This window comes from Lytechinus pictus, chromosome 3 (genome assembly GCF_037042905.1).
Source record: "Lytechinus pictus isolate F3 Inbred chromosome 3, Lp3.0, whole genome shotgun sequence".
NCBI classification, from domain to species: Eukaryota; Metazoa; Echinodermata; class Echinoidea; order Temnopleuroida; family Toxopneustidae; genus Lytechinus; species Lytechinus pictus.
In genome coordinates this window covers 834099-850495 of record NC_087247.1, presented here as the reverse complement: position 1 = coordinate 850495, position 16397 = coordinate 834099, and the positions used below count along the sequence as shown (strand labels likewise).

General features: G+C 39.5%; 1 protein-coding gene across 1 annotated transcript; it reads left to right on the top strand.

Annotated features, from left to right (window-relative positions):
* The first annotated feature begins 3185 nt into the window (after positions 1 to 3185).
* Positions 3186 to 8801, top strand: LOC135153732 (uncharacterized). The gene is made up of 2 exons (XM_064097856.1): positions 3186 to 4272; positions 8098 to 8801. Exons 1-2 carry the CDS (start codon positions 3186 to 3188, stop codon positions 8799 to 8801), a joined length of 1791 nt encoding a protein of 596 aa, XP_063953926.1.
* The last annotated feature ends 7596 nt before the right edge of the window (positions 8802 to 16397 follow it).

Genomic DNA, 16397 nt, shown 5'->3' with positions numbered 1-16397 from the left:
GTATATTAACCCGTTTGGATGCAATAACACCCTTCAGAACGAACACGGCTGGTTTAAGGGGGTTTCGGGCTCAATTTGTGAAAATACTTATTTTGCTCAATTTTGGCAAATTTGGCCAGGTTGCGAAAGAGCCTAAAATCCGCTCAGAATGGATCTTCTTTATTTACTGTATATTTACCCGTTTGGATGCTAGAACACCCCTCGGAACGAACATGGCTGGTTTGAGGGAGTTTCGGGCTCAATTTTGGAAAATACTTATTTTGCTCAATTTTGGCCAATTATGCCAGATCGTGAAAAAGTCTAAAATCTGCTCGCAATGGATCTACTTTATTTTCCGTATATTAAGCCGTTTGGATGCTAGAAGACCCCTCGGAACGAACATGGCTCGTTTGGAGTGGGTTAGGGTAAGGGTTAGCAAATTATTTCACTGACAAATGAAACGAGGTATCTGATTGGCTAAGAGCAAATTATTACAAATGAAACGTGCTTTCTGATTGGCTTTTTCATTGAGGGCGCTGTCAAGCTGTGCCGATGAGGAGAAAAGTGCTCCTGAAATTCTTCAATTTGAAGCGAGGTTTTCGAGTTTGAATGCTGTTTTTAACATTATCATCTTCATTATTGAACTCCTGATAATCTATCGAAGTGACGTTTATATGCTGTCATGGAGTAGACTGTGAGTATTAAGATGAAATATGTGCAAGTTTCCTGCCTTCACCTTTTTGTATTTGCCTATGTATTAGTACATACTGTGAACTGTGATACCGGTACGCGGTTTAATTCGTCATGCATGGATTCATCGCAAGCATGTCTAGACCGGCCCGTTTCGATTCACCGGTATACAAGCGAGAAGCTCCGGGCATTACGTAATAATGTCAGTGAACCTCTCAGCAATGAAGTTAAAACTGTTATTAGTGATCTCGGTATAACAAGGCATCGAGGACGTCGTGGGGGTAGACATATTCGTCGTACTATCAAAGTATTATCATCAAATCGTGACAAAACTAAATCAAGAAATGAACACTGTGCCAATGCAAAGAATTTGACTCATGTCATCTTCGAACGCAATTCTACTGAACTTGTACTACCAACTGTTTTTCTTTGCAATTTACGGTCAATTAATAACAAATTAGATGAACTAGATATCATTCTAAATCAGCAAGGAATAGGTTTGTGTGCTGTTACAGAAACTTGGCTGACTGCCGACCAACCTGAGAGCTCTTTTTCTATTGACGGATACAAAGTATTTACCAAGTCTAGAATTGAGCGAAAAGGGGGTGGGGTGGCCATATATGTGAAACCCCATTTCAACCCTCAATACATCGATGGACTACCTGAACCTGGTCATCTTGAGGTCTCCTGGGTCAGGTTGAGACCTCATCGCCTTCCCCGGTCAGTGAACTGTATTTGTGTCGCAGCGGTCTACTCTCCACCGAATGATGATCATGGTGAAGACCTCATTCAGTACCTTCTACGGTGTATGGACATACTGAGGACTAAATATCAGTCAGCAGGATTCATCATCCTAGGTGATTTCAACCGCCTGAATATTCAACAGCTAGTCTCTGAAAATGACATGAGGCAGATAGTCAAATCTACCAACTCGAGGCGATGCTGTTCTGGACAAACTTCTGACTAATTTTGCCAACTTGTATTCCAAGCCTCAAATCCTGTCACCTATAGGCTCCTCGGATCACAACTGTGTACTCTGGTCACCTAAGTATGCGCGTGTTAAGAGAAGTAACCGTTCGATGACTAGATTAATCCGGCCCGCGAAATTATTTTTCCCACCGAGTTCTGGACCAACATATGAATATTCATGACTTGCGTCTTCGGATTAAGAGTACGCTTGCGCGTGGACTTGGCCACGACCAGTGCCACCAGTACCGCGCCGGTCGTAAGCATTCACGTTGCTCAGAATGAATTAGCGCTAGCATCGTCAAATTACCGGTACCCTTATATAGTTACGTAGACCTTATACTAGGCTTAGATCTATATCTACAATTCTTAAACACTTATACAAAATAGCTGCCATTAATGGCAAGACATGTGCTAGGGTAGGGCTCGCTTAGGCTAGCGCATTAACTTTACCTCAAATCTGGACCTGTCTAATGCCTAGTACCTGTCCATGGACCTATTGATAGGTCCATGCTAGTACTAATCAGTGTTGTAGTGCCTTGATGCTCGGCCTTGGCCTTAAGGCCTACTTTTTCAAAGCCTTTGCCTTGAACATTTGAGCCTTGAAATTTAAAGGCATTTTCAAGGCATTTTCAAGGCTTTTTCAAGGCATTTTGTACTTTCATTTGTTTTAAATAAGTAATTACAAATGTTTCAATTGTTTTTTTTTCGCGGACGAAATAGCCTCCAAAAAATTTGCCCCCCTTTTGGAAAATCCTAGGTACGCCAGTGCGTGCGTGGAATGTATTCTAACGTCAGGCACAAATTAACGTCAGTGATCTTAATCCCCGTCTTCACCCCAAATTAAGGATTTCTTAGCTGAAAAAATTTGACAAGCAAATAAAAAATAGGGGGAAAAAAGAGAAGATCTTCACGTTCAAAAGAGGGGACGTCCCCTGGATCAGTTGTGACTCGTCAGGGGGCAGTCTGCCCCCCCCTTTGGTATACCTAGTGGTTCCATGCTGATACAGCGTAGATCAGAGTCTAGATCTAGAGACTAGACTAGAACTAAGATATATTTTTTTAGATCTAGGACTGGTCCTGTATACGGACTAGACATATTAAATCATGGTAAATAAGCTAATATTGGTCCAAACCTAATCAAACGTAAAGTTCGGAATTAACCAGTGGCATAAGTCGGCTTTTCATGTTAGTATTAGGCATTATAGACAGGTCCAGATTTGAGGTTAAGTTAATGCGCTAGCCTAAGCGAGCCCTACCCTAGCACATGTCTTGCCATTAATGGCGGCTATTTTGTAAAAGTGTTTAAGAATTCATTGTAGATATAGATCTAAGCCTAGTATAAGGTCTACGTAACTATGTAAGGGTACCGGACTTTGACGATGCTAATTCATTCTGAGCAACGTGAATGCTTACGACCGGCGCGGCACTGGTGGCACTGGTCGTGGCCAAGTCCACGCACATGCGTACTCTTAATCCGAAGACGCAAGTCATGAATATTCATATGTTGGTCCAGAACTCAGTGGGAAAAATAATTTCGCATCCGGCCTATGAAAGCCTCTGACTTACAGCAATTTGGGGACTGGGTCTCGCACCATGACTGGGCAGAAGTTCTTATCGATAACAACGTCCAATCTGCTTGTGACACATTCTACAATCAACTTGACTCACATATGAATCAGTACTTTCCGATAAAGAAAGTTAAGATTCACCATCGTGATAAACCTTGGGTTATACGGAAAAGACAGGATGCGTTTATTCAAGGTGACAAGGCCCGCTGGAAATTACTTCGCAATCAGGTCCAAAGAGAGATTCGGAACCTGAAGACTGAATTCTACATAGGCCGAGTGAAGCATCTGAAAGACGAGAACCCTGCTAGTTGGTACAAACACATTAAACTACTAACTGGTAACAGGAGTCCCCCATTGGAAGTGATTCATGATTCATGTGAGGCTAATCCTGAAGATTTGGACGCACATACAGCAGAGAAAATCAAATCCTTCTTCGCAGATGTGAACGCCGATATACCACCACTTGACAGAAATGCATTGCCTGCATATCTCCCTTCAGTTCAACCAGCTAAGCAGGTTAACGTGTGGCAGGTATATAATGAGTTGAAGAGGATCAAACCTGGCAAATCCGGTGGTCCAGATGGGATACCAGGGAGACTTATCCGAGAATTCGCCATCTTTCTTGCCACCCCATTATGTCACATTCTTAACCTGTCATACGCAACTTGTAGTGTCCCATCTTGTTGGAAGAAAGCTATTCTGGTACCTTTGCCCAAGGAATCTCCGCCAGTGACAATTGACAATTTACGTCCTATCTCCTTGACGGATCATTTTGCAAAAATCGCAGAACTATTCATCGCCAAGCAGGTCATCAATAATATTTCAGCGATTCTTGATCCCATGCAGTATGGATGCCGAACAGGGCTGTCAACTACTCACTACCTTGTCGATTTCATCAACTTCCTTGCGAAGAAAGCTGATGTTCCAACCAACATTTCTACTGTTGTCTGCACTGACTTTAAAAAGGCATTCGACCACGTAAGCCATACAGTTGCCATTACGAAGCTGATCGACCTAGGTGTACAGCCTGTCGTCATTTCCTGGATATGCGACTTCCTGACGGAGCGTGAGTACAGCGTCCGTTTCCACAACACTCGTTCATCATGGCAACGCGTTGATGCCGGAGTGCCACAGGGCACACGTCTGGGTCCACTAATTTTCCTTGTTTTGATCGATGACCTTATGCGGAATCTATCGGTAAACCATTGGAAATATGTGACTCGACACACCGAAATGAGAGACAAGTCGGAATGTTCCAAATCCAATTTTTTTAGTGATTATTATTCCCCGTTTCTTTACCTTTAATTTGATATATCACTCGACCCTTAAGAGTAAATATTAGTAGAGATATTAGCCTTAGAATGCAAGAAGAATTGGGCTCTTGAAAATAAAAATCAAGAGAAAAACGCCTTCGAAGTTTGACTTCCGTTTTGACCCCGCTCCATGAAAAAATCTATTTTGCCACCGCCGAGCTAACCGAAATGCCCTAGTAACCGCTTGCCAAAAAAGGCGAAACGATTAACCAATGAGGAGGCTGCTTTGAGAACAATAGTCAACTTGCAAGTCACGCGCGACTGCAAGACAAAACAACATTCCATGTCAATCAATTATCTTCTACACATCAGTGGTTAAACCGGGGTTTTATAATAATCTTCGTGAAAGAAAAAGAATGCCATGATATAAAAGGTTGGACCTAAAACCACGGAGGAGGGAGTATTCCAATTGTGCCATCGGCTTGTTTGAATGTCAATGGCGTTTACTCTCACCCGGACTCTTGACATGTAATCTATCAAGCGACTGAAGCGAGTCATTATGACCTGAACTTTAACCGCATGTAAAAAAAAAACTATCCCTTGTAAAAATAATGGTAAGATGGGCCTTCAAAATAATTTGTACCTCACCTTTACTAATGGCTTGTGTGCTCATGTTTTATTAATGCTTATGTCAGATTGAGACAGTGAGAACAAAAACGCGAATAATTTGTTCAATATCGTCTATTACCGATCATTGGGGGGGGGGGGGCAGTGGCGGACCGTGACCCGAAGGAGACAAATGATTGGAGGGGCACTGTATTGTTTGTGAATAATGCTGTGCCCCTCCAATGCTTTGTCTCCTCCGGGTCACGGTCCGCAACTGGGGGGGGGGGGTATAATTTACAGCATTGGAATGATTTGAAATTAGTACAAAATACATAAAGGTATATTAATGAAAAAAGGCAATAGAAAAAGGTTTATAATGATTCTAAAAGTGGTGCAGAAAAAAAACCTTGACATAAACGTCTTAATTCTACAACAAAGAGAGCGAGGAGGTACCCTGAGTAAAGTCCCGTTATAATTATTTCCAACAGAGGATAGATTAGGGGAGATACGCTTTTTATTTTTTTAAACAAACAAGTGCACACCTACATGTAGTTACAAATAATGCGTAAAGCATTTCCATTTATCTGACAAACAAATTTTTAATTTTTCTTCTCAAGGGGGGACGTGCCCCCTGGATCCGCGCCTTGTCGAAGTTGATAATTATTCTACTGTCTCTGACTTCCTGTTATTTCTGACAGTTATTTCTTTCTCTATCGTTCATTCAAACATGATAAAAAATTGAAGGCAAAAATAATTGGAAATAATGAAGCCCGCCACCAAGCTTTCATGATAAACTTTTTTTCTTTTGTTAATGATACTGCAGAGCCATTAACCCACATTCGTGAACATACAATAGTTTTATGGATTTTAAACCATTTCTTTTGAAAATAAAGTTTTCTCTTCGAAACATCCCGATCACTTGCAAATAATAAAGAGAATCTTCAACATGTCCATGTTATGTTTCATGAAATAAATCGTCGCCAACAAACCGTGTTATGAATTTTGCGTTTACGCATGACTTTTTGCGCGATTATAGACGAGCTATACGCTCAACATCAGGTAGGCCTATTAATCTATCGCAAACGCCCCCGCCTGGTACCAACTACCATTAAGCCCCAGTCACATATAGACCCCGGACCACCCCGGACCATCCCGGATCTGATCCGGGGTGGTCCGGGGAGAGATCCGTGTTGGCGCCTTGGGCATCCTTGGAGGTCCGAGGTGGTCCGTGTTGGTCCTTGAACGTCCGGGAAGCCAACACGGCAGTTTTTGACTGTCAAAAACATCCGGCGTCATCCGTGGACTGCCGGGTTGGCAAAGCCATCCGGGATGGTCCGTGTAGCTGCCGTGTAGGTCCGTGTGGCTGCCGTGTAGGTCCGTGTAGCTGCCGTGTAGGTCCGTGTGGCTACCTGGAGTATCCTTGGCAGTCCGTGTTATTTTTTCCCATCAAATCTTTACAACGCTATTTACTTTATGAACCTCTCAGGAGTTGTTAAACAGTTGACACAAACATGCTTAATTTATTTATGATTAAATGGATGATTAAACGATTCAGGATATTTTATTACGCTTTGGAGATTGGCCCCAACCTAATATTTGTAAACTTAGTGCATGTATGAATAATTCTTTTTCTCTTTTTTTTTAAATATTTATCCCAACTTTGTCTGTTACTATTATTTCACATTTCATTTTCTTAAAATAAATGTTATGTACCTGTTACATCAAAATTGTACATTAAGTTTTATACTACTGCCCTACATCGACAGTTTGGCGTCATGACCTGGGCCTATCTTATTTTTATTATGTTTTCTATTGACTTTGTAAATTTCTTTCCTTTATTGTGATTTCAATAAAGTGATATCAAATCAAATTGAAATTAAATTTGTCGTTCAAGATTTAAAGTACTTAACAACTACTGTTAAAACAGTAAACTGTGTTGTATAAAAAAAAACCGGGGTTTTTACTGGTTAAGGAAGTTTTAAGTTTTGATACCTTTTTTAAAAACAACATAATATAATGTTACGACAAGGATGAGGAAAAAAAATAATAAATAAATATCAGCTCATTATTATGAGCAGATTTTCATTTGCCGTGCTGGTCAATATAACTGCCGTGTTGGTCCTTGAGCTGACGTGTTGGTCCGTGTAGCTGACGTGTTGGTCCGTGTAGCTGACGTGTTGGTCCGTGTTGGTGACGTGTAGGTCCGTGTTGCTGACGTGTTGGTCCGTGTTGGTCCTTGTAGCTGACGGGTTGGTCCGTGTTGCTGACGTGTTGGTCCGTGTAGCTGACGTGTTGGTCCGTGTTGCTGACGCGTAGGTCCGTGTTGACGACGTGCTCTGCCGGCATGGTCCGTGTAGATCCGTGTGAAGATGCCGTGTAGATGCCGTGTTTACAGTCATCAACGCTTAATCCAGGGCAAAACGATCCCGGACCTCCCCGGATCATGCCGGCGTTGCCGTGTTGATCCGTGAGGATCCGTGTCTATATGTGACTGGGGCTTATCACAAAAATAACCCTTTAGAAGTTGAATCCCGTTTGTTAACTTTTGTCAAGAAGCCCCCTTTTCAATTTCAGAATACGTATTGAAAGCGATGCTTTTGATCTTTCTTTTGAAGCTCATTGAACCGATCGATCGATCGAGCGGCCGGTCGGACGCCGCCAGCTGTACTCTAGTTTAAATGAATAGCCAATCAACAATGGCGTACGTGTTGCTAGGGGCGGAGCTTAGTATGAAGCGAAATTCGATCAAGTCGAGCGGGCCAAGTATCAGAAAATTTCGAACTGACCGAAAAAAACACTCGCAGAAAAACTCTTTTTTAATCACTTTCCCGTCATCAAATTCACTCATTTTTTTCACAGAGTAATCATGAAACATGAAAGAATCAGAAAATGAAAAAAAAAGAAATCTTCAAAATTTCGACTTTTTTATTAGTTTGTCGAATTTCTAGGAATTTTGATTTGCGACTTCTCTCTCATTTCGGTAAGGCCGATCACATATGTTGATGATATGTCTATTGCCTGTTCACGCAAAGCTAGTGACCACCAGGACACATTGCTCAATGCTCTATCATATCTGGAAAATCGGTGTGAGGACAACTATGTTAAACTTAACGCCAAGAAGTGTGTCACATTTGAAGTATCATTCAGTAAAACCACCCGTTCACAACCTGACATTGAATTGTGTCAGGAAACGGTCCAGCAAGTGAATGACACCAAAATCCTTGGAATCACAATTCAGGATACTCTTAAATGGGATAAACATGTTGATGCTATTGTCTCTCGTGCAAATCGCCGTCTGTTCATGTTGCGATCGTTGAAGCCATTTTCTTGCCCTCCTGAAGACATGATATTAGTATTCACCGGTTTCATCAGACCAGTTTTGGAATATGCATGTCAAGTTTGGCACAGTTCCCTCACCCAACAGCAGGCAAAGACCATCGAGGGTGTCCAGAAACGTGCTCTGCGAATCATCCTATCGAATCAGTATATATCATACCAAAATGCTCTTTCTGTGACAGATTTGCAGACGCTGTCCGAAAGAAGGGTTCAGTTGTGTCTTTCCTTTGCTCGCAGTGCTTTCAAGTTGAATGCAGTACATGGATGGTTTGCACCTGCTGAACAACGTCGAGAGCTTAGGAAACAACGTGTCTGTGTTGAACCTAGAAGTAGAACTACTAGAATGAAAAACAGTCCTGTTCCTTTTTTCCACAGACTGCTGAATGAATATGGACTGTAAATAGTGACACCTTTCTGATTGCATGATTTCGAGACATTTTTTTTTAACTTACAATTTTTTGGCTTTTGACACTTTTTTTAATGAAAATCATTTCACTTTAGGGTTTTGTTTTACCATGCATACCTACTGGTCTCAAATGTATTGAAATATCAACTCTGGAGTAACTATAGTTACGTTTACATTTACATTATTTGAATGATTAATTGCTAAACCACAATTTGCCTACATAAAGGTTACATACATACTTAATTACCATATAATCAATGAAATGAAAAGTGAAAGTAGTAGGTTTATGGAATGTAAATTAAAACAATATTTAAAAAATACAAATTATCCTTTACAATGCATTTATGAATACATATTGGTGTTAATTACTGTAATTATATCTTATATAACTTTAACTTATTCATTCTATCAGATGTTTCCAATGCTTGTTGACTTTATATACATGTACTTCTCTCTCTTTCTCTCTATTTGTGCAATACCTCACATAAATAAGCTTACTCACTGGTTTTTTTATGAATTTTAAGTGCAATTAGGGTTCATATAATTTGATATTCTGTTTCATTTAAATGTTAGTTTTTCCTATTTTATAATAGCAAAGTGTCTTATTTATAGTAAAAGTAAAGTACTTATGGTTTCCTGTGTGTACGATTTTGATAGTTTTAACTTTACTCATGGAATATTTATAGATTGTATCTAGTTTTATTTACAAGTAATAACTTAGTATTATTTTTCTGCATGCTAAGTATTTACAGGGTCATTTTCGTGGTGCACTTTGGAACTAATCTGTTTGTATTTCTACTTACTGAAATTAAGTGCACTGCGAGAGTGACCCTTTGATTTAAACTCCTTTGTTAATTAATAATGTATATTGTTTATTGTCTTGTAATTTCTTTTTATCTGTAATTCATGTTCATTTCAGTTTGTACTGCGAGACATGATGTTTTTAATAAAATCCATTTATCTATCTAATAGCAATATTTTTCACTGACAAATGATACAAGCTATCTGATTAGCTAAGAGCAAATTATTACAAATTACCCTAACCCGAGTGGGGAAAAATTCGATGGATGCTACTTGTAGCATCCATTGAACACGAACACGGCTGGTTTGGGGGGTATTGGGCTGCATTTCGGAAAAAATCTTTTTTTGCTCAATTTAGGGCAATTTGGCAAGATCGTGATTAGGGCGAGAGAGCCTAAAATTTCGCTCGGACTAGATCTTCTTTATTTTCCGTATATTAACCCGTTTGGATGCAATAACACCCTTCAGAACGAACACGGCTGGTTTAAGGGGGTTTCGGGCTCAATTTGGGAAAATACTTATTTTGCTCAATTTTGGCAAATTTGGCCAGGTTGCGAAAGAGCCTAAAATCCGCTCAGAATGGATCTTCTTTATTTACTGTATATTTACCCGTTTGGATGCTAGAACACCCCTCGGAACGAACATGGCTGGTTTGAGGGAGTTTCTGGCTCAATTTTGGAAAATACTTATTTTGCTCAATTTTGGCCAATTATGCCAGATCGTGAAAAAGTCTAAAATCTGCTCGCAATGGATCTACTTTATTTTCCGTATATTAAGCCGTTTGGATGCTAGAAGACCCCTCGGAACGAACATGGCTCGTTTGGAGTGGGTTAGGGTAAGGGTGAGCAAATTATTTCACTGACAAATGAAACGAGGTATCTGATTGGCTAAGAGCAAATTATTACAAATGAAACGTGCTTTCTGATTGGCTAATAGCAATATTTTTCACTGACAAATGATACAAGCTATCTGATTGGCTAAGATCAAATTGTTTCACTGACAAATGATACGAGCTATCTGATTGGCTAAGAGCAAATTATTACAAATAAAACGAGCTATCTGATTGGCTGAAAGCAAATTATTTCACTGACAAATGAAACTAGCTATCTGATTGGCTAAGAGCAAATTATTTCAGTGACAAATGATACGAGCTATCTGATTGGCTAAGAGCAAATTATTACAAATTACCCTAACCCGAGTGGGGAAAAATTCAATGGATGCTACTTCTAGCATCCATTGAACACGAACACGGCTGGTTTGGGGGGTATTGGGCTGCATTTCGGAAAAAAACTTTTTTTGCTCAATTTAGGGCAATTTGGCAAGATCGTGATTAGGGCGAGAGAGCCTAAAATTTCGCTCGGACTAGATCATCTTTATTTTCCGTATATTAACCCGTTTGGATGCAATAACACCCTTCAGAACGAACACGGCTGGTTTAAGGGGGTTTCGGGCTCAATTTTGGCAAATTTGGCCAGGTTGCGAAAGAGCCTAAAATCTGCTCGCAATGGATCTACTTTATTTTCCGTATATTAAGCCGTTTGGATGCTAGAAGACCCCTCGGAACGAACATGGCTCGTTTATAGTGGGTTAGAGTAAGGGTGAGCAAATTATTTCACTGACAAATGAAACGAGGTATCTGATTGGCTAAGAGCAAATTATTACAAATGAAACGTGCTTTCTGATTGGCTAATAGCAATATTTTTCACTGACAAATGATACAAGCTATCTGATTGGCTAAGATCAAATTGTTTCACTGACAAATGATACGAGCTATCTGATTGGCTAAGAGCAAATTATTACAAATGAAACGAGGTATCTGATTGGCTAGGAGCAAATTATTTCAGTGACAAATGATACGAGCTATCTGATTGGCTAAGAGCAAATTATTTCAGTGACAAATGGCTAAGAGCAAATTATTACAAATTACCCTAACCCGAGTGGGGGAAAATTCGATGGATGCTACTTCTAGCATCCATTGAACACGAACACGGCTGGTTTGGGGGGTATTGGGCTGCATTTCGGAAAAAAACTTATTTTGCTCAATTTAGGGCAATTTGGCAAGATCGTGATTAGGGCGAGAGAGCCTAAAATTTCGCTCGGACTAGATCTTCTTTATTTTCCGTATATTAACCCGTTTGGATGCAATAACACCCTTCAGAACGAACACGGCTGGTTTAAGGGGGTTTCGGGCTCAATTTGGGAAAATACTTATTTTGCTCAATTTTGGCAAATTATGCCAGGTCGTGAAAAAGCCTAAAATCTGCTCGCAATGGATCTACTTTATTTTCCGTATATTAAGCCGTTTGGATGCTAGAAGACCCCTCGGAACGAACATGGCTCGTTTGGAGTGGGTTAGGGTTAGGGTGAGCAAATTATTTCACTGACTGAAACGAGGTATCTGATTGGCTAAGAGCCAATTATTAGAATGAAACGTGCTTTCTGATTGGCTAAATAGCAATATTTTTCACTGACAAATGATACAAGCTATCTGATTGGCTAAGATCAAATTGTTTCACTGACAAATGATACGAGCTATCTGATTGGCTAAGAGCAAATTATTACAAATGAAACGTGCTTTCTGATTGGCTAAATAGCAATATTTTTCACTGACAAATGATACAAGCTATCTGATTGGCTAAGACCAAATTTTTTCACTAACAAATGATACAAGCTATCTAATTGGCTAGGAGCAAATAATTTCAGTGACAAATGATACGAGCTATCTGATTGGCTATGAGCAAATTATTTCAGTGACAAATGATACGAGCTATCTGATTGGCTATGAGCAAATTATTACAAACTACCCTAACCCGGGTGGGAAAAAATTCGATGGATGCTAAAAGACCCTATGGAACGAACCCGGCTGGTTTGGGGGTATTGGGCTCCATTTTAGAAAATACTTATTTTGGCCAATTTGGCCAGTTTGCGGGTTGGGCGAAAGAGCCTAAAATCCGCTGGGAATAGATTTCCTTTATTTTGCGTATATTGACCTATTTGGATGCTAGGAAATCCTCGAAACGAAAACGGCTGGTTTGAGGGAGTTTGGGGCACAATTTCGTAAAATACTTATTTTGCTCAATTTTGGTCAATTTTGCCAGGGCGCAAAAACCCTAAAATCCACTCGCAATGGAATTACTTTATTTTCCGTATATTAACCCGTTTGGATGCTAGAAGACCCCTCAGAACATGGCTCGTTTGGAGTGGGTTAAGGTTAGGGTTAGCAAATTATTTCAGTGACAAATCAAACGAGGTATCTGATTGGCTAAGAGCAAATTATTACAAACTAAACGTGCTTTCTGATTGGCTAATAGCAATATTTCTCACTGACAAATGATACAAGCTATCTGATTGGCTAAGAGCAAACTGTTTCACTGACAAATGATACGAATTATCTGATTGGCTAAGAGCAAATTATTACAAATAAAACGAGCTATCTGATTGGCTGAAAGCAAATTATTTCACTGACAAATGAAACTAGCTATCTGATTGGCTAAGAGCAAATTATTTCAGTGACAAATGATACGAGCTATCTGATTGGCTAAGAGCAAATTATTACAAATGAAACGTGCTTTCTGATTGGCTAATAGCAATATTTTTTACTGACAAATGATACAAGCTATCTGATTGGCTAAGATCAAATTGTTTCACTGACAAATGATACGAGCTATCTGATTGGCTAAGAGCAAATTATTACAAATGAAACGAGGTATCTGATTGGCTAAGAGCAAATTATTTCAGTGACAAATGATACGAGCTATCTGATTGGCTAAGAGCAAATTATTACAAATTACCCTAACCCGAGTGGGGAAAAATTCGATGGATGCTACTTCTAGCATCCATTGAACACGAACACGGCTGGTTTGGGGGGTATTGGGCTGCATTTCGGAAAAAAACTTATTTTGCTCAATTTAGGGCAATTTGGCAAGATCGTGATTAGGGCGAGAGAGCCTAAAATTTCGCTCGGACTAGATCTTCTTTATTTTCCGTATATTAACCCGTTTGGATGCAATAACACCCTTCAGAACGAACACGGCTGGTTTAAGGGGGTTTCGGGCTCAATTTGGGAAAATACTTATTTTGCTCAATTTTGGCAAATTATGCCAGGTCGTGAAAAAGCCTAAAATCTGCTCGCAATGGATCTACTTTATTTTCCGTATATTAAGCCGTTTGGATGCTAGAAGACCCCTCGGAACGAACATGGCTCGTTTGGAGTGGGTTAGGGTTAGGGTGAGCAAATTATTTCACTGACTGAAACGAGGTATCTGATTGGCTAAGAGCCAATTATTAGAAATGAAACGTGCTTTCTGATTGGCTAATAGCAATATTTTTCACTGACAAATGATACAAGCTATCTAATTGGCTAAAAGCAAATTGTTTCACTGACAAATGATACGAATTATCTGATTGGCTAAGAGCAAATTATTACAAATAAAACGAGCTATCTGATTGGCTAAGAGCAAATTATTTCAGTGAAAAATGATACGAGCTATCTGATTGGCTAGAACCAAATTTTTTCACTAACAAATGATACAAGCTATCTGATTGGCTAAGATCAAATTGTTACACTGACAAATGATACGAGCTTTCTGATTGGCTAAGAGCAAATTATTGCAAATGAAACGAGCTATCTGATTGGCTAAGAGCAAATTATTTCAGTGAAAAATGATACGAGCTATCTGATTGGCTTAGACCAAATTTTTTCACTAACAAATGATACAAGCTATCTGATTGGCTAAGAGCAAATTATTTCAGTGACAAATGATACGAGCTATCTGATTGGCTATGAGCAATTTATTTCAGTGACAAATGATACGAGCTATCTGATTGGCTATGAGCAAATTATTACAAACTACCCTAACCCGGGTGGGAAAAAATTCGATGGATGCTAAAAGACCCTATGGAACGAACCCAGCTGGTTAGTATTGGGCTCCATTTTAGAAAATACTTATTTTGCTCAATTTTGGCCAATTATGCCAGGTCGTGAAAAAGCCTAAAATCTGCTCGCAATGGATCTACTTTATTTTCCGTATATTAAGCCGTTTGGATGCTGAAAGACCCCTCGGAACGAACATGGCTCGTTTGGAGTGGGTTAGGGTTAGGGTGAGCAAATTATTTCACTGACTGAAACGAGGTATCTGATTGGCTAAGAGCCAATTATTAGAAATGAAACGTGCTTTCTGATTGGCTAATAGCAATATTTTTCACTGACAAATGATACAAGCTATCTAATTGGCTAAGAGCAAATTGTTTCACTGACAAATGATACGAATTATCTGATTGGCTAAGAGCAAATTATTACAAATAAAACGAGCTATCTGATTGGCTAAGAGCAAATTATATCAGTAAAAAATGATACGAGCTATCTGATTGGCTAAGACCAAATTTTCTCACTAGCAAATGATACAAGCTATCTGATTGGCTAAGACCAAATTTTTTCACTAACAAATGATACAAGCTATCTAATTGGCTAGGAGCAAATAATTTCAGTGACAAATGATACGAGCTATCTGATTGGCTATGAGCAAATTATTTCAGTGACAAATGATACGAGCTATCTGATTGGCTATGAGCAAATTATTACAAACTACCCTAACCCGGGTGGGAAAAAATTCGATGGATGCTAAAAGACCCTATGGAACGAACCCGGCTGGTTTGGGGGTATTGGGCTCCATTTTAGAAAATACTTATTTTGGCCAATTTGGCCAGTTTGCGGGTTGGGCGAAAGAGCCTAAAATCCGCTGGGAATAGATTTCCTTTATTTTGCGTATATTGACCTATTTGGATGCTAGGAAATCCTCGAAACGAAAACGGCTGGTTTGAGGGAGTTTGGGGCACAATTTCGTAAAATACTTATTTTGCTCAATTTTGGTCAATTTTGCCAGGGCGCAAAAACCCTAAAATCCACTCGCAATGGAATTACTTTATTTTCCGTATATTAACCCGTTTGGATGCTAGAAGACCCCTCAGAACATGGCTCGTTTGGAGTGGGTTAAGGTTAGGGTTAGCAAATTATTTCAGTGACAAATCAAACGAGGTATCTGATTGGCTAAGAGCAAATTATTACAAACTAAACGTGCTTTCTGATTGGCTAATAGCAATATTTCTCACTGACAAATGATACAAGCTATCTGATTGGTTAAGAGCAAACTGTTTCACTGACAAATGATACGAATTATCTGATTGGCTAAGAGCAAATTATTACAAATAAAACGAGCTATCTGATTGGCTGAAAGCAAATTATTTCACTGACAAATGAAACTAGCTATCTGATTGGCTAAGAGCAAATTATTTCAGTGACAAATGATACGAGCTATCTGATTGGCTAAGAGCAAATTATTACAAATGAAACGTGCTTTCTGATTGGCTAATAGCAATATTTTTTACTGACAAATGATACAAGCTATCTGATTGGCTAAGATCAAATTGTTTCACTGACAAATGATACGAGCTATCTGATTGGCTAAGAGCAAATTATTACAAATGAAACGAGGTATCTGATTGGCTAAGAGCAAATTATTTCAGTGACAAATGATACGAGCTATCTGATTGGCTAAGAGCAAATTATTACAAATTACCCTAACCCGAGTGGGGAAAAATTCGATGGATGCTACTTCTAGCATCCATTGAACACGAACACGGCTGGTTTGGGGGGTATTGGGCTGCATTTCGGAAAAAAACTTATTTTGCTCAATTTAGGGCAATTTGGCAAGATCGTGATTAGGGCGAGAGAGCCTAAAATTTCGCTCGGACTAGATCTTCTTTATTTTCCGTATATTAACCCGTTTGGAT

What these genes read in the sequence shown, in the direction of transcription:
- LOC135153732 (XM_064097856.1), top strand. Translation starts at nt 3,186, where the DNA reads ATGAAAGCCTCTGACTTACAGCAATTTGGGGACTGGGTCTCGCACCAT. An exon ending in ATGCGACTTCCTGACGGAGC is followed by an intron (nt 4,273 to 8,097) that starts GTGAGTACAGCG and finishes GTTCACGCAAAG; the next exon opens with CTAGTGACCACCAGGACACA.